Here is a 24870-nt window from a genome sequence, read left to right as displayed (position 1 = left end):
TGGAGATTTGAGCGTGCGACACCAAAAACCTTGTGATTCTGCTGGTCAATAGCAGATTGGCATGGTCACCTGAAGTTTGCATGGAAGACCAACCAACTTGTCTGCAAACACTTGTCAGGTACTCACTGAGCTACAGCGAAACTTGTAAACATGCACCCCAAACTTCAAACTAAAAGTTGTACCCTACCGGTACAACCAATTCATTTTGAACAGTGCAGTTTTACTTTGAAGGCAAACAATCTCCATTTCCAGTTTGCGCTGCAGTTTTCACAGTTTCACTGCTACTTGATGAGTATTTGGCAGCTGCAAACAAGTCACTGTCTTACATGCAAATTACAGGCGACCACAGCAATCTGTTAATAATCAAGGGAATCACAAGGCAGTTTTTGGTGCAGGGCCATATAGCTCTTTGCAGCCAATTTCACATAGTGACTGCCAGCAGCCTCCAGCAACCACTCAGGGAATATAATTTTTTTAGAAGCAACGAGTGGTTTCCAGCAGGTCGCCGACCAGTCTCTAGGTCTGTGGCCTTAAACCACAGACCTATTTTTCATGTTTTGGCTGACCAGTGCATACTGTTTTTGCTAATAGCAATATATTGGCATTAGTACTCAACATAATGTTCACCGATTATCACTTGCCAAAAACTCAGTGTTTTCTCATTGATCTGTTGATCTTTTTTCATTATTTCAATCACTCCATATAATATTAGCAAATAATGGTGGCTGTGAGACCCCGATTTCACGTTGTCTCAAGAAATTTCAACAAGCAAAGATAATAAATCAACAGTGAATCCAAGTTAAAGTTTAAGGGGGAAAAAATACCCCCAAGAGTTTAACACTCAAAAGTCAATGCTGAGGCAACTGAGAGAAACAAACAAGCACAAAAAATCCTCAGATTCAAATATTGATAGCTCATTATCGATGAAGAGAAATGTAGAGCATCACATTTTCCAGCTCACCCTCCCAACTTCAAACCAGTGAGAACAGCACAGACAAATCCTTTCATATGCCCTCAAAGCTGCGCAAAGATTTTTTTCTTCAGATACAAGAATCAGGAGAATACATCAGTTAAAACTAATCTACTTTATTTATGTTCCACACTGAAGCTGAAAGGTCTGGTGTATTCTGCACCAGACTCTCCAGGAAATCTACTTGAACTTCCACTATGACCAAAAAATACCCATTATTTCCTGATCAACAAAAATGATCTCAGTTTTCTTCTCCTACAAGCACAAAAAAATACTGGACAATGACAAAACTTTCTTTTCCAGTCAAGCAGTTGTTGTTTAGTTGTTAATGTAGTTTGGCTTCCTTGCTGAACATCTATACTTTAACCTCGTCCTCTGTCTTATATCCTCTGAACCTTCTGTCTACCTGTTTCATCAGTCCACTCTCTATCACTCTTCTAGTTCTTAACAACTCTTAAACAGATCCCCCTTCCTCTCTCTTTCAGCTTGCCTCCTCCTTCTCTTCTCTTTCTGATTATCTCCTAGTGTCTCTCTGAGCTCTGTCGCTGATCGAGAGCATGCCTGGCTGACACGCCTGGTAATGAGGCTTCTTAGGCAGATGGCCTCTTCCACCCTCTTCAGCTCACTCTTTTTCCATCTCTCGCACACAAACAATATACAGAAACACATACATCCTGATGGCAGTCCCCATCCTCTTCTCTGCGGGAGGTCCAGAGCACTCCAGGTTTAAACACTAGTTGGAGATTTTTTGAAGAGGACAAATAGAAAAAAGCATGACTGGCAATACATTTGCTTCATCTTTCAAGCAACAGTCACCATCACCTCACACTGAAAAAAACACGCACATGCAAAGAAACTCTGTACGCACTCATGTTCAAACACCTGACTGATCAGCCCCATGCACAGGAAGCAACTGATTCATCTTTTACAATCCAGTTTTAATGCATTTTGCGGATATGTGAGATAATTTGCTTAACAACTCTTAGAAGCACTGCTTGCATGAATATTTTGACTCTTCTTGTGCACCATGTTATGTTGGTTTTGTCTCAGCTGTCAATCCCCATCTCCGCTCAAGGCTTCGTTGCTCATTTTTCATTGTTGACTGTGTCAGGGCCCTAACACACACACACACACACATTAAATGAATTAATCTTTCATAGCCTTGCACACACACCAAGTAAAAAAGAGCAGTATTTCTTTCTTAAGTGCATTTCAGGGCACTTCTAAAGGTAGATCATTTAAAATGCAAAAAATTGAATTCTTACTTATATTAGACATTTTTTTCGGTTGGTGTCCACACATGTAGATTGTTTAGTTTTTTGGTTTGTTTAAAAAATGTTAGGATCAGTTTCCTATTATTTAGGACAATCTTTATGTCACCAAAAATGTCCAAAAATGAGTGGTCAGTGTATTTTTTTTTTAGTTCAGTATTAAGAGCATTGGCTCTGCAAACACATAATGTTTTTAAACGATTTAGAGATGATTTTTCCAACCGTAAGGTTGTAATGGTATTCAATTAATCTCTGTTATATTGGGCTTTCTGACCAAATATATTAAAGCCATACTGCAAAATCAATATATGAAATAAAAACTAGCATGGCTTTTTAGTACATTCATTCATTTTTTTAAGGAAGTGAAAATTAGAATTAGAAAAAAAGCCGGACATAGACCTCAGTCTCCTGGGTGAAAGCGCGACTAGCCTTACATCTGATGCAGACTTTGTCAATGTTTTCTATGAGATCCCAGTGGCTTTGACCAAACAGCACTATTTTTTGCCCCTGAAGTGTGAACAAGTAAACTAGAAACTGCTGGTTTTCCCAGGTGAGGTCAACCAGCCCTGATTATGCTGTAACTTGCTAAGAGCCCTTACAATTGGGACTGGAGGTGAGTTACAGAATAGAAAAAAAAGAGAAGAAAACAGATATTACTTTTAGTGCACAAATGTTACGCGTCACTACTGATGCGTAGGTCTTATTCGTGTGCTTAGATGTAAATGTGTCACTTTGTGCATCTACAAAGTATTGCCTATATACACATTGTCTATATTTACAGTGACAGGAGACGAAAGAAATATGACTTTTGATTGAAAATAAATAAATACATTTCTGATGATGTTGCAGTAGGTGGAACATAAACTTTATGAAAGAAAAAGAAGAACTCTATACTGGGAAGGATGTATTCTGTGAAACTCAGTGACATGGACTAGATCATCATAAACTCTGTGTATCCTGTTTTGCAACAGTAACTGCAAAAGAGCAAGCCAAGTGACATCTGTCTAACACATAGCAGTACAGCTAAGCCAGGGTCAATTATGTTTAAGGTCAAGCACTTAATTTGATTTATGAGGCTAAAAATAATACGAAATCCATCAGTAAGTCTCTGACCCATTAAACTTGTGTTTCTCATTTTTTTTTTTCAATATCAGATTCAAGAGACGAAGCGGGCATAAATCCCACCATAAACATCTTTTCATCAAGTGCTAGTATTAACTTAGGGCTACAGCAGACGGCTGTGCTCATTGACAAACGTATTTAAATAGGCTTTGAATGATTTTCACATACTTTTCCGTCCCTTTTGTTAATTGAAAACAAAGTAAAGCTACAGCCAGTAAAGGCAGGCTTCTTCGCAACTAAACCGATACAAAATATTCTGCACTGATAGCCGGAAGTTAAAAGGTGTAGCTAATTACTGACTGAGTGGTTCATTAAGGGACACGCTGAAGCAGCCACAGCCGAATGAGCGCTGGGGGTTCTGTGTAAAGAACTCCAGCAGAGAGCGCCGGGTATCGGCGTATCGATTATCTATCAGTCCCTGATGGCTTACCTCTCTGCTGGGCTTGGCAGTGTTGCCATAGCAACGCGGTCGTAAGTACGAGCAGAAGCAACTTCATTTTATCCTGTCTGAGTTGCTATGGTGTAGCCTGCCGCGCGCACGATGTGGGGTCCGCGGCGTCCTCTCGCGCGGCTCAATGTTGAGTTGAACGCCAGAAAAGTTTCCACAGAAGTTGATCCAAACTCTCTCTTCTTCTTCTCCTCCTCTTCCTCTCGTCTCTCCTCCTCTCTAAAAGTTGTGGCGGGAGCAATGGTGGGGGAGATGGGAATGGAATATGAAACCTTCCTAGGGAGATGCAGGTGAAAAAACACAACAACACTTCATCCAAATTAGCGGTCTTGTAACCAAAATGTGTTCTTCAAAACAAGAACACTCAGACAGATGCTACAAAGCCAGTGAAGTGTTGCATCAGTTCTGACAAGAGGAGAAGCAGAGGGAAAAGTTTGAAAAGTAGTGGTTCACAGACAGTATCAGAAAAGCCAGAAGTTCTGGTCCACACGTGTCCAGATGTGCACTACTGTTCTATGGCTCCTCCTGCTGCCCCATAGAACTTACCACACTCTGGGGCAAAGCAACATTAAACCACAGATAAACTGGAGAGACTTTAGATAAGGGAAAGCCATGCACTGTTATCAGTTTATTTCACAATTGTATCTATTTGTGGACAAAAAAAACATTTTTAAGTGAAAAAAAAATGCTTGTATTTTAAAGAACGAAGTGAGATGTGAAACTACACGAAGCTCCATCTGTTGAAACAACCAGAGACGCTGTGCTACATATACACACATATGACCTGCACATTAAAGTTAAAGATGCACGATATTTGGTAACTAGAGGTTTTTGTACCTCCATATGTTGGGTAAATTGAAGGAATAGACTAAGGGTGGAATTAAAGCAATTTTGAAATATAAAACGGTTTAAAAACAAATATAAAGATGATATTTTTACCAAATATAGGGGCATAGGGCTGTTACTTATAGGGTGTGTAGTGAAGTGTACTAAAGTATAAAGTGCTCTGGTCTGTGATATACGTACATGATAAATTAGGATAGAATAAATTACTTTATCTTACTCCTGTTTGGCTGTTTGAGCATGTAAATGTAGTGGTATAGGGTTGTCTATGGGAATTCAGGGCCCTGTTTCTTGTTTACCTGTTTGCAATCAAACTTTGTTGTTTATTTGTCATGTTAGTTTTATTTGCATGCTAGAAATAAAGCAATCAATCATTACTTGTTAAATAAATATAGCTGCTAATATGTAGCATTATTATTATTTTTTTTTTTAAATCTCAATAATGTGACTTTTAGTTTACAATAAAGAAGCAGAAGAATAAGAACAATGCGAGTGAACTACTGTAAGTTTTGGCCTCCACTCCCTGAGTGTACTCAGGGCCATTAGAGCTGTTTACTTCTTCCCCGCTGAAAGCACTGGCATATTATAATGTTACAGCTCATCAACCTGTCAGTCAATTCACACACCTGTGACTGTGAGTACTTACACAGATGTGCTAATTTGAGTGAATATGTTACTCCTGTATTTGTGTGTGTTTGGGTGAGAATTTTTGTTTGGGCTTGTTTATGTGTCCAGTGTGAGTTAAGCTCCCCCGGAAGCTAAGACCTCTAAAGACAAAGAGGCTTACTCTGCAGACACCGAGGCTGAAGATGGGCTCTCTTCACTGGGCTCGTGGGCCTGAGCAGCCCTGGAGTGCTGCTGGGTCTCTGTGGGGATGGGCCATGTCGAGGCTGCACCTGGACCGAACAACAAGGTTAGTGACATCATGAGATATATCTATTTATAAATTCACTTTAAAAATGAACAATATTTTTACAGTAATGCTATACATATAATAACATATGAACATTTGTACACATTTGTGAACATTTATATATTCGTTTTCTCACAACTGATATAACTTTATTGAGGGTTTGAGATTTATTTTCATACTTCTTGATATTTTTCCTATTTTGTTATCTGTCTGAATATGTGTGGAACCTCTGGAGGAGTAAAAATTATTTAGAAGTTCTTTGTAAAATGAAAGATGGGGGAGGAATCATGAGCTCTCAAAGGAGGTTTTGATTTACAGGTTCTTTCAAGGAGATGAAGAGATGCTGGTTTTGACCCAGAGTGATGAGTTAAACCGAAGTTACTGTGAGGACAACAGATCAGCCTTTAACAACATCACAAGCAATATTAATCCACATTTTGATGACATCAGAATAAACAGCAGACCGTCATCAAGAGAAGACAGACACAAAGATGAGCCCTCTATAGCAGCTCATAACAGAGCCACCAGCCCCTTAGGATGGGAAAGCCCAGCCTTTAAAGAAACCAGGGCTACTGTAATCTCCACTGGAACCAAGACCTTCACCATAACGTCCGCTGTCTCTACTGAAGACCCCTTTTGGTTGGAAAATACCAGAAGCTATGAAAAAGAAAAAAGATTATCTGAGCTGCAAGGTGACAAGATGGGAAGCGAGAGTTGGGAGAATCAAGGTTCCAGCCAGAACCAGAAGAAGAAGAACAAGAAGAAGTCCATCAGACCATCTGGGCTTCCTAGAGGGAAAGTGGTAAAATGGAGAGTTTCAGGAGATGTAGAGAAGAATCAAGAGGGGGAGAAAACCGTAGAAGGGATGTCTCAGCTCTGTACAAGCCTTGAAAAACAGAGTGGGAGCATGAGTTTGGTTACTTCAGTTCAGAGCCCCGAAACCTGCACCTTGGGTCTGAACCCCTCTCCCACCATCACAGCCTGGGAAGCCGGCTGGAACGTCACCAATGCTATACAGGTACACTAATACACACATGCATGGTTAAAATGCTTTTCCTAAAAGAAAATATAACAGTTCTTATGCCCTGCTTTAGAAGTTCAGCCATACCTGATGTAAGTGATTTTTTTTTTAAAAACAGTAAAGCAGCAATACAGATATTTGTCTTACATTTAAGCTTATTTTCTGTCAGAGGCACTTAATTTAGGTCGATACAATGCACCATATTTTTCAGACTTACACTTTTATAACTTTCATGCACCCGTATCATGCCAATCAACTTTTCCTACAGCTACAGACACACAATCCTTGATTTGTTCCCTGCCAAATGAATGTAATAACTCAGCATGTTGCTAGTATGACTTATCCAGTTATGAAAAGACATTAGTCAAAGTTATTTAATCCAGTTATTGAGTGCTTTTACTCAATTGAGATTTTTGAGTCAGTGTTTCAGCATTTAAAGCAGCAGCATTCAAACAGGACTTTAAAGAAAGCCCTCATGTTTGTCTTCTGATAACACATCTTTTGTTAAGTGCAGCTGAAAATGCACCACATCTATTTTTCCTCTGACAAATGACAATTCGAAATGCCAACTGTGAAGGTGTTAAGCTGCACACGTCATTCAAAAAGCATGAAGCAGGCTATTTCATTTACTCCTTTTGTGTTATTATATTACTGAACAATGCTTTCTTTTGTCTTGCAGGCTGTTTGTCAGGCACTCGCGAGCCTTGATAATTAAATTAAGTGTGAATAAAATCGTTTTTAAAAAAAATGACAGTCCCCCGGTCACAGCGTGTCCTCGTGGCAGTAATGCTAATAGCTTCTCTTGCTCTAAATGCTGGGCTCTATTCAACCACTGCATTCATGTAAATGTGTGTGTGTGCACGTGTGTTTTAACTGAATAACTCTGGTGTAATTGAACAGTGTCACCGGAGCCATAGAGAATGCTTTATGACATTAGGGTATGAATACTGTGTATGCATCCATACACAGTCATATGCAGATAAATGCTGACTAATTAAGATGCAAACATGTTCTTTCGGGAGCGGAGGTACATTTGCATCAGATGCTTTTGTGTTCGATTGCTCGTAAGTCTTACTGTTAACCCTGTTGTATAAGCACATAACACATATTCTAGCACATGAGAAGTATTTTATGTGCTTGGTTTGTTGATGGCAGTCTAAATCTGAGTGCCAGATTTTTTTTTATTCCAGTTTTCCTTAGAGACTCGGTTTCTGTGCCAAGCAAGCCACAGAATCCTGATCTCCAGTGAAAATTCAGCTCGTGATATATACTGTATTACTGATTAAAATTGCTTATTTAAAGCTATGACTTTTTAATTGCTCCCAGCTATTTATTTTAGCTCCAAACCCCAGTGTGATCTGAATACTTTTCCTGTAGCGTGTTTTTACCTCAGCACAAACACTATCAGCTGCTTTCCAGGGTTGTTGGATTGGTTAATGTTTTATAAGTTGTTCATTACCTGCAGCCCTCTGTCTCAATCAGCGACCTTGACTAAATGAACTGCTCAGTAATGCTTTCACTTGAGGTTACAGACAGTCAGGTTATGGTTTAATATTCACTGGATACTAAAATATCGAACAGCGACGAAGAATCACATGGCAGCGATCAAAGACAAAGGATATCTGTGGTGTATAAAGAAATATTAGGGCATTAATCACAGATCTGATGTTTGGCTAACAAATGTCTAAATAATGGGAAAAGAACAGCACTTTTATCTCCTATCAAGGCTAAAAAGAAAATATGTACTTTCCTGTGGTGGTTTATTGATGCCAATATAATTGACTGTCTGCCAGCTTAATAAAGTTTTTATTAGAAAGTAAATTTGCTGCCAAAATGCAAAAACCAGCTCCAGCTCTCAAGGCTCCTGACATGGGAATAATGAAACTCAGTTTGATTTCCAATCTGATTGTTAATGAGGCAGCTCCAGTTTGTGTGTCTTTGTTTCAAATTAGAGATATGGACCTTATGTTATTGAGAATAAGAATGGCTGCGATTGACACGCTTTCTGTTTGCAAGTGATATTTTACTTTAAGCCACACTGAAAAATTTAAGTCATTGTGATTTTCTGATCTAAACAGAAGCCAGAGGGGAATAAATGTACTCGTTCTGTTTTGGAAAGAGAAAAGGAGGATCTGTTCCTTTATTCTTTTTTCTTGCTTAGACTAAAAACTTCTTAGGATGCTACAAACTGAATGTCTGTTTTTCATTCGCCCCGTTTACAAAAATTGCCACGGATGAACTAATTGTGTCAGATTTTTACATTTCAAGTTTTTAATGATCAGTGAAGTGATAAATCAAAAATAATAACAACTATAGCTGATCGTTTACTGATTAATAGGCTAATCATATGCAGACACTCTGTGCTATAAACCCTGATCTATAACATGACAACAACTATCTTAAAAGATGTTAACCTGATGGTTTATTGGCTTTGTAGTTTAGAAGCTGGTGCTAATCTCCCTGAGCAACACCACACACTCATGTGACTTTTCAGTTACAATATAGATACTCTATATATCAGAATATGTTTTTCAGTCTAGATATATCCTGATTTACTCTAAATAGAACCATAACTGAAAAATATGAACATCAAGCCATCTTAAACTAGTGAACTTACAAACTCAGAAGTCTTTAATAAAGTAATGTGATAAAATAATAATACAGAAATATACCCGTCACTTTGTTAGGTACACCTTGCTAGTACTAGATTTAAACCCCTTTGTCTTCAGAACTGCTTTAATTCTCCATGGCTTTAATTCAACAAGCTGCTGGTTCATTAGTCAATACTGACATGCTATCATCACACAGTTGCACCAGATTAATTAATAACATAGCTATAAACTATTTATTAGCCATCTATAAGGGGAGTCTTATTGTAAAGTGGTACCGTCAACTGCACATCCATGTGCTCTGCTGGATTAAGATATGGTGACTGTGGGGGTATTTTAGTACAGTGAGCTTATCATCATGCTGAGAAAAACCCTGAAAACATCACTTTGAGATGATTTGAGCTTTGTAACATGATGTGTTATCCTGCTGAAAGCAGCCATCATGCTTTGCATAGTGAGATGAACATGGTCAGCAACAACACTCAGGTAGGCTATAGTATTTAAACTACTAAAGGGCCAAAGAGTGCCAAGAAAGTCGATGTATTGTGGATTCAGAGACACTTTTCTGCATACCTTGGTTGCAACAAATGAATTACGAGTTGCTGTTGCTTTCTTGTCAGCTCAAACCAGACGGGCCATTCTCTTCTGACCACTGCAATCAACAAGGCATTTTTATCCAGAGATCTGGCACCCACTGGATATTTTCTCTTTTTCAAACCATTCTCTGTAAACCCTGGAAATGGTTTTGAGGGAAAATTCCTGCAGATCAACAGTTCATATAATACTCAGACACCAACAACTATCTGACATTACATATCACTTCAAATCACCTTTCTTGCTTATTTAAAGGCTTGATTTAACAACAGATCATCTTGACAACGTCTTCATGCCTAAATCCATTGAGTTGCATATGCAATGTCACTGGATTCAATGAGCTCCCTGTTCCTAATAAAGTGAAAAGAGAAAAACAGCAAATGCATGAATTAGGCACATCCATTTGTTGTTTTATTGATTTTTCTAATACAGGTTTGATTGAACTTGAGAACAGTTCTTTGTTCCTGGTTTTAAAAAAAATGTCACTTTCAGTTATTTAAATGTCAAACCTGCCTGTGTCAGCACCATCTAATCCCCCCATGGCGGAAAATAAGACATTTCTCTGTCACTTTTTGCCAACTAGGCATGTCCATGCATAAAATACTGGCAGTGACCTGAGGGGCAGGAGCTGAAATCTAACTCAGAAGTCCAGGCATGGTGCAGTGAATGTGCAATAAACTTTATTCTATTAGCATGCAATGCCAAAGAACTCTCACTGTTTTGGCCAATGCTTCCTATGTAAGATATGAAAGAATATAAAGGTAGTGTTGGGTAAATAGAAGATACTAGAGTTGTCATATTGTGGCAGAAGGGGGGGGGGGGGTAAAACTTCTTCTAGAGCTTCTCTCGAGCCAATCAGGGATTTGTTTCTTCCTTTATTGTACCCCTTTGTGATTGGAAGCTGCTTTTGGTTGTACTCAGAGTAACCAATTAGGAATTAGCTGGCAAAAACACAGAGAAACAGAAGTGCAGTGAGAGCGGTGGGGAGATGAAATCAAATACTTGAGCGTCAGATTCCTCTCAAACTGCTTTCATCCCCAGCAGCTCCATTTGAACATCAAAGCTCTATCAGCATATGCCTAACAGTCACCAGTTACAAAATAGCAACTTGAAAGAGAGAGAATGTGTCTCTGTCTGTTTATGCATCCACAGTGTGTGCTTATGTCTGCTCTGTGATGTGCTTCCACAACTCTCTCAGTGAGTCTGCATATCTCCGTGTTCCAACATTCAAAACACAGCAACTCCATCAAAGTAGCTTGTTGTCTCCTCTGATCTCCCATCATCCAACCTCATGCTCTCTGGCGCTGAGGCTGCACCTCTCCTTCCAACCTTCTCTCCTGTCTGTGTCCTTCTCCTCCTCTCTAGTCTCCCTGTTTTTTTTTTTCCTTTTTAGTTTTTTTTCTTATCCTCATCTCACACTTTCACCTCCATTCCCTCTCCTCCATCTTCCCTCTCTGGCAGTGACTTACATTTTCCCTTGGTGATGGGCCAAAGCTCGACTCTACTCTTCCTTCTGCTCCTGCTGGTCTCCTGCATCCTCAGACTCTCCAGGCATCCAGCCAGAACTCTTCTCTCGCCTCCTCATCATCCAACCATGAAGAGTCCTTTCATCTCTTTTCTCTCGCTCTTCTCCTCAGCCATCCTTCACTCTTCAGTTTCCACTTTAAGTTGTGAATTTTTACATTTTTTAAAAAATATTTCAACGTATGCATGCACAGTTACGATCCTAATCTAACTTTGACTAAGATTTTTTTGTGTTAGGGGTCTCATGATGATGATGAATTTGAGTAAAGCTGATATATTTTTTATAATAATATCAAACCTTTCAATTACATTTTTTAATGGAGTTTTATTTTTATGGTACCATCTCATGAGAACAGTCATCTCAAGGTGGATTATTTTCTAAGATAATGATATTCCCCCACCTTCTTTCTTTCTATAATTTAGCTTTGTGTGCACACAAAGAAGAAATTACCCTCTGGGTTATAGTGTACTTTATCGATCTAGGTTGTTTATTTCTGAATTACCCAGTTAGAATTCACATGCATTAAAAAAAAAAAAACTCCTGATGTGAGCGGTTTCATTTAAGATGATCTTTAAAATGTGCAAATTTGATTTGGGGCTGAACTTTCACTGAAAATGTTGCATCTCTGATGTGTGAGTATGTACAATTTATACACTGAAAAACAGCAACAAAACCCACCATCAAAGTTTGTTTTATTTTGAGTAAATTTCTCCCTTCAAAGATGAAGTAATGACATGCAGATTAAGCCAGAAATTTCACCCTTACATGATCTTACATGAACATCTAAGTTGTTTTTGATTCTTCTGTCATTTCAAGCTTTTCTTAGACTATTCGTAAACCTACATTTTTTTAAATGCACTTTTTCTTTTCTCAAAGGGTATCTTTGTGCTGGGTTTGCCCTTCGCCCTGGTGCAGTCAGGTTATGTGGGTCTGGTCCTGTTGGTTCTTTCAGCGTGGGTCTGTAACCACACAGGAAGGACCCTGGTGTCCTGTTTATATGAAGAAGAAATGAGGTAGAGTTTCTTTCACATTGCTATCGATATCAATATAATATGACAGTTCCTGTTGTGAGCCCGTTACTGAAAGTAACCTTAAGTGTCTCGTTTCATTGAGATACTTAAGGGAACTTTTACACTTACCAAATACACAAGCATTTTAACAAAGTAATGAGGCCATTACTAGTTCTATTAAATAGTTGTTTTTGGTATATTTTTGGTATATTTCAGTGGTGGGTCTGGGTCAGTTTCAAAGGTCCGGGTCCGAACCAGCTATCAGGACATTATGGAGGCCTGCTGCAAAGGACTGTGGCCGAATTGGTCTGGAGTTGGAGGTCTGATGGTAAATGTAGCTCAGGTAACACGCCTTCAACTGTAACGCAGCCCTTTTTTTTTTTTTCTTTTTTGCTCTGCAATCTAACGTATAAACTCAAAACTTTTCTTTAAAGCAGATGAAACAATCAAACAATCTTCTAAGTTTGTGGTGGAGTCTTAAAATATTGTCACTTTTGAGAGATTTCAAAAAGAATCTTTATTCAAACTGAGTTGCACTAGAAGACAGTGAAATTACATCATTCTACACTGAAAAAAACTTAATCCTGAAACTACTTAACTTTTAGATAACTCACAATCTAACAATATTTAAGATGCACTAATATTATATATAGATATATATAGAAAAAGGCCATTTATTTACTCTTCTACAATATACAGTAAATATATGAAGTAAAAATATATACGTCTGTTCTATCTTTCAGGTCATTGAACTTCTGATGACCTGTACCCTCTATCTACTTGTCTCTACAAGCCTGTTGTTTGACAGTTTGTCCTGGGTGGCTGTTCCTCGATCAGTGTGTTCACTCGTGTCTCTGGTGTTTCTTCTGCCCTGCCTGCTTCTGACTGATCTCAGACCAGTTTCCACTCTCAGCCTCCTCTGTTCCCTGGCTCACATACTTATCAGGTGATGGAATAAAAGAAGCAACTCATTTGTCCTGACTCTCCAGCAAATTTGTACTGGCTGACCAGATCACCTTAAAAACTCGCCAATCATTTTAAATCAAGACAGGAAGGCGCGCTGTCTGAATTGCTCTCTCATTCTCACTCTTGTGATTGCGGTGCAGCTGCTGCTGTTTAAGTCGTCTGCTCTCACCTGCTACACACCGCTGTTCCTGCTTGTTTGATTTATTTCTAACACCAGGTGTCTTGCATGAGAAAAGAAGCACAGAGTTGCGTCTAGGAGTTCTCCGACTGCCAGGGTTCTTACAGCTGTCTGATCTTTTAAGGCACACACTTTGACTTTCAGTTCATGAAAAAAAGAAATTGTAAAGCCTGGGTTTTCACTCCACTCTTTGGCAGTGCTGGTTAGATTAATTCATCATGTAATTAAAACCATGTAATCATAAAGTGCTTTGGTGTAACTAGTTGAATATCAACATCAATATATCCATTTTTTTTTATTAGGTAGAGTGTATGAAGATACGATGACATCAGTTAGTATGACTCATTTATATCAAACTACAGTACAGTGTGTTGAATTCAGAGTTTATTGATTTATGGTAAATCTGTAAATTAAATTATTCTTATACATGTACTTTCTTAAAATTAATGCATTTCTAAAGTGTCATCTGCTATAATTATTAGTGTTTTTTTTTTATTTGTGTAGTGGGCTAAAATAGTTTAAGATGTTGCTGATAGACTTTGATTAAACTGTCTTCTTCAGAGAGTTTAATTTATCACCCCGTTAATAATTTCTGCCTTTATTTGTTGTGGGGGGGGGTTTCTGCAGTTCATCACTTTGTTCTTCCTCTCGGCGTAATTAGGACTTTTACACCCCACTTTGTTGTGTGTGTTTATCACTGTGCTGATAAATTTTGAATTAATCAGTTCTCATTAGCTTTTATTTTGTCTCCCGCACAGCCTATTGGTCATGCTGTACTGTTTGAGTTGCGCCAGCAGCTGGTCTTGGTCCTCTCTGTCTCTCTCTGTGGATCCAGAAGACTTCCTCGTTTCTGTCGGTGTTATCATCTTCTCCTATACCTCGCAGATCTTCCTCCCTCCTCTAGAGGGTAGTATGGAAGACAGGGGGCAGTTTAATGTCATGCTGGGGTGGACCCATGGAGCAGCTTGCATCATGAAGACTATGTTTTCGTTACTGGTTAGTGGCAACTGGGAAAACATATGATTGCACAGGCTAACAAGCTTCAGTTAAATGATGGACAAAAGTGGGTTTTTAAGTTTGTAACATTAGCATATGAGTGCAGTAGCACTTCTCTTTCTTAAAGCTTTTCATTCTTATTATTTTGCTGTTAATACACATGTACGTTTAAACAGAGCAACAGTTGTATCTCGCAATTAAGGTTTGATATAACTGATAAGTTGACAAACAGACTGGCTGATTCTTTCCTTCCTCCATTAGGCGGTGTTAACCTGGGGACCAGAAACCAGTGAGGTCATCACAGACAATCTACCCTCTGACCTACGACCTCTAGTCAATTTGTGCCTGCTGGCTAAAGCCCAACTGTCCTACCCTCTGCCATTCTATGCTGCTGCTGAAATACTGCAAACATGTGTGCTCAGAGGTAAAACCAAAAGAAAATCCTAACATATATCCATAGTGCTGTCTCAGTACATACTAAAACTAACAGTGGGTCACTGAAATTAAAAAGATGTTCAAATTTCCATAAGCTACGGCGATTAAAGGCAGTAGTGCTCTGGTAGTCTGCAGGTGGCACACCGGGCTTTGCAGACCCACGTTTACATGTTGTGGATGTCTGTTGTCACCAGGAGGTAGTGTCAAATATATGTGGGGGTGTTGGTCCTTAAGTTTAGCCTAGTTTAGCCTTTTTTAATTTAAAAAAAAGCATGCTTGGGAGCTAACAAGGAACCATAAATCCACTGTAAAGTCTGCAGAGCATGAAGATCACATGTTGCCTTGGCAGCTGTGATTTCTTCCAGCCCATAGAAGACGAGCTCAAACTTAACGCTTACCCTTTCAAATGCCAGTAAATACAGATCAGTCATATTTCGCCTCATGCTGTGAGGTTACTCTTGAGCAAAAGACTACATTAGCCCAGATGTCACAAATAGCAACCTGTTTCTGTAAACCCTTTAAACCAAGTCTGCCTAAGACAATTTATGAGCACCCAGCTGAGATGGCTTTTTAGCCACCCATGTCTGTAGTTGGTGTCCACCTTGCATCCCACATGGGGCCATTTAACAGAGGCCATTTTCATATGATAATAGCAGGTTAAATGTGGGTTTAATTAATAACAGCCTGTTCTGTTTGGAGTGTCAAAGCCATTCCAGTGAGCTAGCATGCACAAAACCAGAACACTGGATCGTCTTAATGAAACAGTACTATACAGTGCTGCTGTTAGTAAATACACCTTTGTTTACCCTTTAATGGCACTTCAACATGCCTACTGTCAAAAGAGTCTATAACAAGTAAAAATATAATTCCCAAGAAGGCAGTTTTGGTAAATCAATGTGACAGCCTTTTAGGAAATACAAGCAGTTACAGTCACTAAACAATGTCAGCAGATGTATTTAAAGGCTTAGTGCATTTTAATGCTGTGAGAAATATGATTAGACAGTGAATAGGTAAAAATACTTCCGATACGTTCAGCCAGGATTGAACACATGACTAACAGAGAGTGTTTTAAGATGATATTAGTGTAACCATTTGAAGTAATATAAAAAAAATTAAAGTAGGTCAAATTTAATAAGGAAAACCCTACAAATTAGGCTAAAAGTAACCTACAACACGTGTCAACTGTCAACATACTGGTGATGGGTCACCATGGCTGAACCTTTCATAGTTGACTGTCAACAGTTATGTAGTCATCACGCTACTCAGTGATGATGTAATGATGCATGGCTAACAGTTTCCAGTCATTTAGTAATTAAAGTCAACACGCAGGTGCAGGTGGAAAACAATGAGTCAGAGTAGAAGGAGGCAGAATAGGGATGTTTCGCGACCGTTAAACCCCAACTGTAATCCAACCAACTGCCTAACCAACCATATCTAATGGCTGTGGTTGAGTAACACCCACTTGTTCAGCGATCCATAAATTGAAAGACCAAAAAACAAAAGCTTCTTTGATAGTGAATATAAACCAGTTACCACTGTATATCTTTTCAACTTCTCTGGTTTAATCCCTTCAGATGCTGCCATGTCGTCTTACTCCAAACACAGAGGTCAAGCTGTATCTCGTCCTGCACTTGTGGTCCGTGGCGCCTTGTTGATGACATCATACTTGCTGGCTTTGCTGGTGCCCAGGTTCTCCCTGTTGATGGGTCTGACAGGGAGCGTGACCGGGGCGGCAATGACACTCATACTGCCGTGTTTATTTCACCTTAGACTGCAGTGGAGCCGCCTTACTGTGAAGGACCGACTGATAGATGTGGGTATTCTGAGTCTGGGGGTCATCTGTAGTGTGTCTGGTGTGATTTGTTCAGTGAAAAGGCTACTGGAAGGCCTATAGGAGGTGAAGATGGATAAAGGCAAAAATTTGCTAATAGCTTAAGTCAGTCACGTTAAAGAACAGCTGCGAGTTCTTCTTTGTATTTATTCCTGGATTAAAATTATGTATGAGCAAATATTTTCCCTTCTGTACTTGTCAAACATAGTTTACAGTACAAATAAAAATAGGCACGTTGTGTTTCATTTTCTGTTAGTCTTAAAAGGCTTGTAAGGTATATTAGAATCCAATAAATGTACAAATTGTACTTTTTTTTCTTTTTCTCCTTTTTTGTTTGTTCAGAAAACTGTCAATGAAGAATAATGTACAAATGTCTAGAGCAGAGGTGTCCAACTCCAGGCCTCGAGGGCCGGTGTCCTGCAGGTTTTAGATGTGTCCTTAATGCAACACAGCTAAATTACCTCTTCAACATGTCTTGAAGTTCTCCAGAGGCCTGGTAATTAACTAATCATTTGATTCAGGTGTGTTGACCCAGGTTGATATCTAAAACCTGCAGTAAAAGGACTGGAATGAATGAAAATGAGCGAAAAAGCAGCCAGTGGCCAAAGAAAAAGCCTGGAGAACTATTGCTCAAAACCACGTAAAAATTAAAGAAAGTCTGGCTCACTGGCAAGAAATTAAAAAGAAATGAGGGGTGACTCGAGACATTTGCACAGTGTTGTACATACATTTTGAATTGTTACTCTGAGCATTGATGTAAAGTTAAGAAGACCATGTCCAGTTGATTCTGGACAAAACTGATATTGTGACCTTTCTGTTGTTAGATCTGCTAGATTATAATCTGCATGTAGGTGAAAAAATATAGAAGTGTAAATGCATTTCATAAAATATATATATTATATTGAAACCTCTTATATAGATCATCTATATCAGTGTATGTGCATGATGTGATCTTCAGTGTTGATGTGTGTGAATAAAATTCATTTCCACCACAGATGAGTTGAACTATTCCATAAAAGCAAATATTCACTATTGGAAGGAAACTACTGCTACATTTATATGAGCAACAAGCTTCCTCCTCCATATCGCATATACTGATACTTTTAATAGAGAGCATTTTGTGGTAACAGGCAGACTCAAATCCCGCAGTTCCAAGGGTGAATGTGAATGTTGAGACTGAATCAAGAACATGAAGTGAAAATCAGCAAGTCAGCTGTGTGTTTCTCATGGCTTCTGATGGAGTCATTGCTCACAAAGGGCCGTGGCTGTGACATTTTATTAACTACAGCAACAAACCTTTAAAATATCATTCCCCACACAGACTTGTTACGGGAAGACGTAACGAGAAAGAGACTTTAGGCTTGACCTTGACATCACAGACAAATTCTTTTCCCTAAATAAGAAATTGTCACAGAGTAGGTAATATAATATCACACATGGTTAAGGGTTTCTTTAAGAGATGGCAAAAAGAGTGTAACATATGTTGTAATTTAAACTTAATTTAACCTTAAAAAGAGAAAAAATTGTTCTGACTAGATGAGTTGAGGAGGAAGGGAAGAGAAATTAAGTTAAAGATATACCCTTTAACTGTACATTATTATTGTAAAACACAATTCTTAGATATAAAAATGTATGCACCTTAATCGTTGTTGTGAAACTAATTAGTCTCTGGGGGGAGTAAATATGAAAAATTATTGCTTATCTACTTCTCCTGAGCAGGAGAAAATTGACTTATGTTTTTCCAATGCCTGAATTTTCAACGTTCATATATATATATGTGTGTGTGTGTGTTTTGTGTGTGTGTGCAGGTGGGAGTGATTCTGGCTTTGGTTTGGCAGTTGTTTGTGTTTTCAGCACGCTGTGGAAGTGGACTGAAATGAACTGAGATAGATTAAAAAAAAACACTAAAAGAACTACAAAGGAAACCAAGGTAGTTTAATTTTTCACCATGTTAAAAAAACATCTACTGAGCAAAAATATGAAAGGTGAGAGGAATGAAAAATGAAAACGGAAAAGATAAGACTGAGAAAGGGCAAACAGAAAGTGACAGTTGAGGAGGAGGGGAAGAGAAATTAAAGTTTTCTGTGTTTCTTGGAACTCTATTCGGGGATGTGTGATAACTCTTAGTCAGAGATTCTTAGTCACTGGTGAGACAAGCAAACACACATACTGTGCTGCACTATAGTAACGCTGAAAACAAAGCAATTCATGTAAAAGTTATACATTTTCCTCATAAATGTTGGTCCGCATTGACATAGTATCATCCAACCTCCCGTTCCAGAACATCCCGATTGGGCTGAGATCTGGTGACTGTTTTGGGGTTTGTAATATAGTGTGCTACCCTGCTGGAAGTAGAAATAAGAAGCTAGATGCACAATACTAACGTGCCTAAATGCTTAGGTAGGCTGTGGCATAAAAGGATGCTCAGCTGTTGGGGCCTAAGGCCAAAGCGTGCCAAGAAAGCATCCCATTAAACCACCAGCAGCAGCCTGAATGATTGATATAAGGCAGGATTTATCCATGGATCATTACTGTTTCCACAGAATTCTGACCCTTCCATCAGAATTATTAGAGTTATTACACTTGTGTAGTGGCTGGATTTTCTTGTTTCAGTTTTTTATAGTTTCAAAATGTTTAGTTTTCATTATAATTAATGTATTGACAGCATATGCCAGTGTCAAGACTTAGGAAAATCAGTGCAAGGATTATAATAAAAATGCTGAACTTTGTCCTAGAGTTGATTCTGTAAGAACATCCCAGTAAATCAGCAGTTTCTGAGCACAAACAAAGTCACTTAAATCACCTTTCTTCCCCATTTTTATACTCGGTTTGTACTTCAGCAGGTTATCCTGGCCATGTCTACATGTCTAAATGGGTGGAACTGGTGCTATAGACAGTTCAAAACACAGACATAGCTTCCAGGTTGGAAAAATAAAACCAATGTGGAAGTGCCTGAAAACCTTAATTCTATCTCAAGACCACCAAATTTCTATTAACCATGGTTGCAAAAGACTTCCATTCCTCCGGCCATGGTTGGCTGATTAGAAATGTGTGTTAAATTGCAGTTGAACAGGTGCGTCTATATAATAAAAAAATGTCTCTGGGTGTATGGGTGTCGTGTTACAACCTTATTCTACTTTGAGACACACACATACTCAGTTGACAGCTTGACAAAGTCTTTAAGCCAACACCTGCCACGTCCATATAAATATCATAAGACACATGTGTGTCTAGCCAGAGGAGGTCAGTTTCATATGGCGATGTGGCAGGAGCACGACAGCCCACACCAACACATCGTTATAAAACAGCCTGTGAAAAAAGATTCAGACAGGAGATTACACCTAAGAACTCCTCTGTATTTTTGAAAAACAGGTTTTATAAATATTCCATAATTGCAGAGCCAGTCCACTCAGATCAGGAGAAAATAAATTAGTTCACGTCTCACTGATGTCAAATTTTAGCAGTGAGATAGTGGATACTGCCTGATCATGGATGTGGTGTCCAAATGTGTGGAAAAAAACGGATGAGAGTGCGAAGTGCTCATACTTGTCCAAAACATATAATGTGCAGAAGGGCTCTTTTAATTTTTGCTGAAAACAGCATTAAACTACATTGGGGGGAAAAAACCATTGTACCCTCTGCAATGATAGCCCGCTGACCTCAGGATCTATTGATTTATCACAAAGGAGATTTAATATCTTGTTATCGGTCGTCGCTGCAGTCGCCCTCCAAAATTGTATTTAATACACCTGGACCTGTACTGTGCAATGATAAATGATGCTATTCACATGCTGGTTCTTTGCCATACTTTTTGGTTCCAGTGATTGCATTAATAGCACGTACCTGAATTTCCAGAGATCTCTGTGTATCATTTTTGAAAAATTACTTCTAGATATCCATTGCTGTACTGTAGTTGCTCACGCTTTCCCACCCAGTAAATTCACAAGCAGAGTATAGGTCTTACTGGCTGTGATTTAGCCTGAGTGTGGGTTGGGTTGTGCCATGTCATCAGGGGTCAGGCTGGAAGGTTGTTTCAGTCAATCCCACTGGAGCCAATTATGTGGTAGAAGTATGCACTCACCATATTGAGCTGCTCTGAATGAAGGTGTCCACTGTGTTACATTTGGCATCACAGCTACTGTCCTTCAGCTGGGTGGCCAAGGTTTAAACCCCTGTGAAGGCAGGCATGTAAACGATGTGCGTTAATGCCTAGTGACAATGGTATTTAAAAGATTTACAATATATTTTAAATTGTGATCAATCTTCTTCGTCTGTGGTAAACACAAAGCTACTGCCAGCAATCGGTTAACTTTTAAGCTGTTTTCACACATGAACTCCTGGAAATGTCAAGAGAATCAGGTCTGGACATTGTCACATGTTGTCCTTTGTCACATGTAGCATATAGCAGAATATTGAGTCAGATGCTCTTAATAAGTTTAGGCAAGATAGCGTTCCAGCTAGAGTATTTAGGAGGCAGGACACAGGATCACCACCCACAAGCCGTGAATTCCCCAAACTATTTATTACCTGTGCCGTTCTCACATTGGTATATAACACAGACTTTGTACTTGAAAGCTCAAAGGTTAAAGGCCATATAATTGCCTAAGATTTGTGCTCTCACCTGTTCCTCTGTTGGGTAGCCTAATGTCTAGAAAGGTCTAGAGCTGCAAGATAGTTGGGAAAACAGGTTTAGCTAAAATAAAAACTGGAAGCATGGTGACCACCAGTGACCGTATAAAAAGCATGAACTACTAGCATGTGTAAAGGAGGATCTCACGCACAATGTTAGCAGCTTCAGCGCCTGTTTATTTACAGTGTTTGTTTTTTCAGTGCACTTGCAGCTAAATCGCTTTCCGGCACTCACTCAAATCAGCCCTGTGCTCCATGCTCTGTCTCCACCATCTCTTCTGTTTTGTCCAGGTCCCAGCATCCAACTGAAATAAGGGAGGCATGATTAGATGATGACTACCGGCTGTGACAGCCTCCCCTGACGCCACACCCTGAACCCACTGCTACCCTCCCCCTGCAGCTGAGCCACAAACCACATCCTGCCACAGCATGTCAGTGCTTAGCTTGTTAGGTACATTATTTGAGTTGGTCTGTGTTACCCACAAAGATGTAAATGGTACAGTTTTCTTTGCCATTGTGTGGTGTGATCAGAGCTTTGGCATCTTTAAAGATGCTCAGTTGCAGTCAGTGTCAAAGCAGCACTATCTAACTTTACCAGGGATGCTGTATAATACATAAATAAAAACAGAATGCAATGATTTGCAAAACTCATGAACCCATATTTTATTTACAATACAACAAAGAAAACATATCAAATGCTAAACTGAAAGTTTTGAGACACATTTTTAAATTTGATCACAACAACATGTCTCAAAAAAAGTTGGGAAAAGGTTTGAGAAATAAGCGGTACTGGAACGAAAAAGCTGGAGAAACATTTTGCAAGCAATTATTCTAACTGGCAGGTCGGTAACATGACTGACTATAAAAACAGCATCTTAGAGAAACAGAGATTTTCACAATTAAAAACAGGCAGAGATTCAGTAATGTGCAAAAAAAGAAAACCTGTGGAACAAATTCAGGATAATGATCTTCAAGACTTTGCACATCTTATCATCAAAACTTTCCTAGAATCTGGAGAAATCTCTGTGCGCAAGGGACAAGACTGAAAATCCCTATTGGATGTCCTCAGTCCTCAGGCCCTCAGGCAGCACTGCTTATGTAAATCATTGCATGGACTGCATCGAACACGTCCAGAAATCACTGTCTGTGAACACAGCTCACAGTGCCATCCACAAATGCAGTCTAAAGCTCTACCATGCAAAGAAGAAGCCATATGTGAACATGACCTGTCTTCTCAAAGACAGATCAAAGTGGAAAACTGTCCTGTGGTCAGATGAATCGAAATTCAAAATTCCTTTTGGAAAAGATAGATGCCACATCATCCAGACAAAAGAGCAAAGAGACCATGTCAGCACTCGGTTCAAAAACCTGCATCTCTGCATCTCTGATGGTATGGGGCTTCATGAGTGTCTATGGAACTGGCAACTTGTGCATCGCTGCTGAATGCTATATACAGATTTTAAGGGAACATATGTGCCCATCCAGAAGCTTCTGCATATTTCAAGAAGACAACACTAATAAGCAAACTGCACTACAACACCAAGACATCATAGCAGATGAGTCCAGGTTGTGAACTGGTCTAACTGCAGCCCAGATCTCAAGCAATTGAAAAAAATTGTGCGTCGTGTAATAAAAAATATGAAAGATCCAAGACTGTTAAAAAGCTAGAATCCTATATCAGACAGGAACATTTATTTAAAGAAACATCCAGCCGCTGGTCTCATCACTTTCCAGATGTTTATGGACTGCTGTTAAAAGAAGAGGTGATGCTACACAGTGATAAACATGGCCATGGGCCAACTTTTTGGGGATGTGTTGCTGCCATCAAATTCCAAATGATCAAATAGTTTTCAATAAATGGTAAGCATAAACATTTGATTTGCTTTCTATATTCTATTCGAAGAAAATATATGTTTTCAAAAGAGAATGCAAATCATTACATTCAGTTTTTAAATCATGATGATAAATCATTATGTTTAGAATTTAGACAGCATCCAAACTTTTTAGGAATAGGGTTGTGGAGTGTATAGCTGCAGTTTTTTTTTTTCCCTGCACAGGCAAAATAACTCAAAATGTGTTCAAAATGTTAGAGGAACTCTGGCGTGCCTTTTATCAATTTTCACAGATGCTAAAGGAGTTTCAAGAGTAACGTAGGCTACACCTTTATCAGCACAGGGTTTTTACTGCCAGAGGCATAGAGAGCTTTCCAAGACATCTTCACCTGCCTAACAAAGAAAGTCGAGCACTCCTGCTGCAGCGGAAAGCAGATGAAGAGAGGAAGTGAGCAAAGGGGTGAGAAGAAAGGGAGATAGAGGTGGGAAAGGATATGAGAGGAGGGAGAATAGAAAAAGAGAGGGACAGAAACAGAGACCGACACAGAGATCAAAAGGTGAAGATGGAGGCGAGATTGTCAGTGAGAAAGCGACAGAGGTACTGTAGTAAAGTGAATTAGCTCCAGTGGATAAGGAGCTCTGTGCTGGCTGCCAATTTTGCTAATCCCTTTAACATCTGGCTGGCTAAGACACTGTGTATATGTATGTGGGAGTGCCATTATAGGCCAGCTTACACATACACATATTTATCAGTTTCGCTCTGCTCATGCGGTAAGGCAATGTGGGTGCACATATGGGAATTTATACATTTGTGTATGTATATGTTATACTATGTGTCTGCGTGTTGCCACAACTGCTTTCAAGGTAATATTTCCTAAATTGTATTACTGAAGATATTTGACCAATATTTTAAAAAACCTTTGTATTTAAATCCAGTCGATAATTGTGCTGCCTGCAAAGCATTTGACAAGGTTCAAACATTTACTTTCTTCTCCATGACTTGCTATCAGAGAGCCATCTGACTTATTTTTTAAATTTTGCAGCATAGCATATCCCCGAATATGAAATCAGAAAGCCATTAGTGACATATATAATTTATCAGTCGTATCAGCTTAGTCTGCATTCACACAAAAAGGTGCATTTATTTTATGTCATGTTTGATTACAGCTAAGTGTGCTCTTGTAATGCCTAAAGAAAACAGGAAATAGCATATGGCATAAATAGCATGTATACCCTCCCGTGTGGTGAGCTGTCTTGGTGGAGGTTTGTGTTCTCGGAATATTTCTTGAGTATCTGAGGTCTTAATCTTGATGATTATGGCTTATCACTTATAAAAATCAGAAATCTACTGTCTCAATTTATTAAAATATCAATTAAACAAGAATTTACAATACAGAAATGTCCAACCTTTTAAAAGTCTTTGTCCACTCACTACTGGGTTGGGGCTCCTTTACCAAAAATTCATGCAATCAGTGTGGTGCGCCGTGGAGGTGATCATCTTGTGGCACTGTGGGCAGATGCTGAGACCTGCTGGAAAGGAAATCAGCATCTCTGTGATGTTTTTCACATAAGCGTGTAGTGCTCTAAAAGCTCCTGGTAGTTGGCTTTGTTGGCTTTAGATAAAATACAGTGTACAAACCCCATGAACATCAGGCCCCCCACATCATCATAGACCAC

The 24870-nt window shown here is 39.1% G+C and overlaps 3 protein-coding genes across 9 annotated transcripts in view; 2 read left to right on the top strand and 1 right to left on the bottom strand.

Annotated features, from left to right (window-relative positions):
* Nucleotides 1–4013, bottom strand: part of lama2 (laminin, alpha 2) — a 202470-nt gene extending 198457 nt beyond the window's left edge. For all 7 annotated transcript variants that reach the window (XM_039599289.1, XM_039599293.1, XM_039599291.1 and 4 more), the window contains exon 1: nucleotides 3794–4013. In XM_039599289.1, coding sequence (XP_039455223.1) covers nucleotides 3794–3860 — 67 coding nt within the window. In that variant the 5' untranslated portion in view covers nucleotides 3861–4013. The remainder of the gene's footprint in view (nucleotides 1–3793) is intronic.
* LOC120433273 lies at nucleotides 3697–7360 on the top strand. The gene is made up of 5 exons (XM_039599297.1): nucleotides 3697–3834; nucleotides 4038–4101; nucleotides 5390–5567; nucleotides 5886–6585; nucleotides 7268–7360. The coding sequence occupies exons 3-5, from the start codon at nucleotides 5464–5466 to the stop codon at nucleotides 7301–7303; spliced, it is 840 nt and encodes a 279-aa protein (XP_039455231.1). The 5' UTR covers nucleotides 3697–3834; nucleotides 4038–4101; nucleotides 5390–5463; the 3' UTR covers nucleotides 7304–7360.
* Nucleotides 7361–9662: 2302 nt separating this feature from the next.
* Nucleotides 9663–16907, top strand: si:dkey-126h10.1 (vesicular inhibitory amino acid transporter). Its single transcript, XM_039599086.1, has 7 exons — nucleotides 9663–9683; nucleotides 12193–12329; nucleotides 12543–12669; nucleotides 13070–13272; nucleotides 14229–14466; nucleotides 14728–14890; nucleotides 16476–16907. Exons 1-7 carry the CDS (start codon nucleotides 9663–9665, stop codon nucleotides 16793–16795), a joined length of 1209 nt encoding a protein of 402 aa, XP_039455020.1. The 3' UTR covers nucleotides 16796–16907.
* The last annotated feature ends 7963 nt before the right edge of the window (nucleotides 16908–24870 follow it).

The sequence above is a fragment of the Oreochromis aureus genome, linkage group 15 (assembly GCF_013358895.1).
Source record: "Oreochromis aureus strain Israel breed Guangdong linkage group 15, ZZ_aureus, whole genome shotgun sequence".
In the NCBI taxonomy this organism is placed as follows: Eukaryota; Metazoa; Chordata; class Actinopteri; order Cichliformes; family Cichlidae; genus Oreochromis; species Oreochromis aureus.
This window is presented reverse-complemented; position numbering and strand designations above follow the sequence as displayed.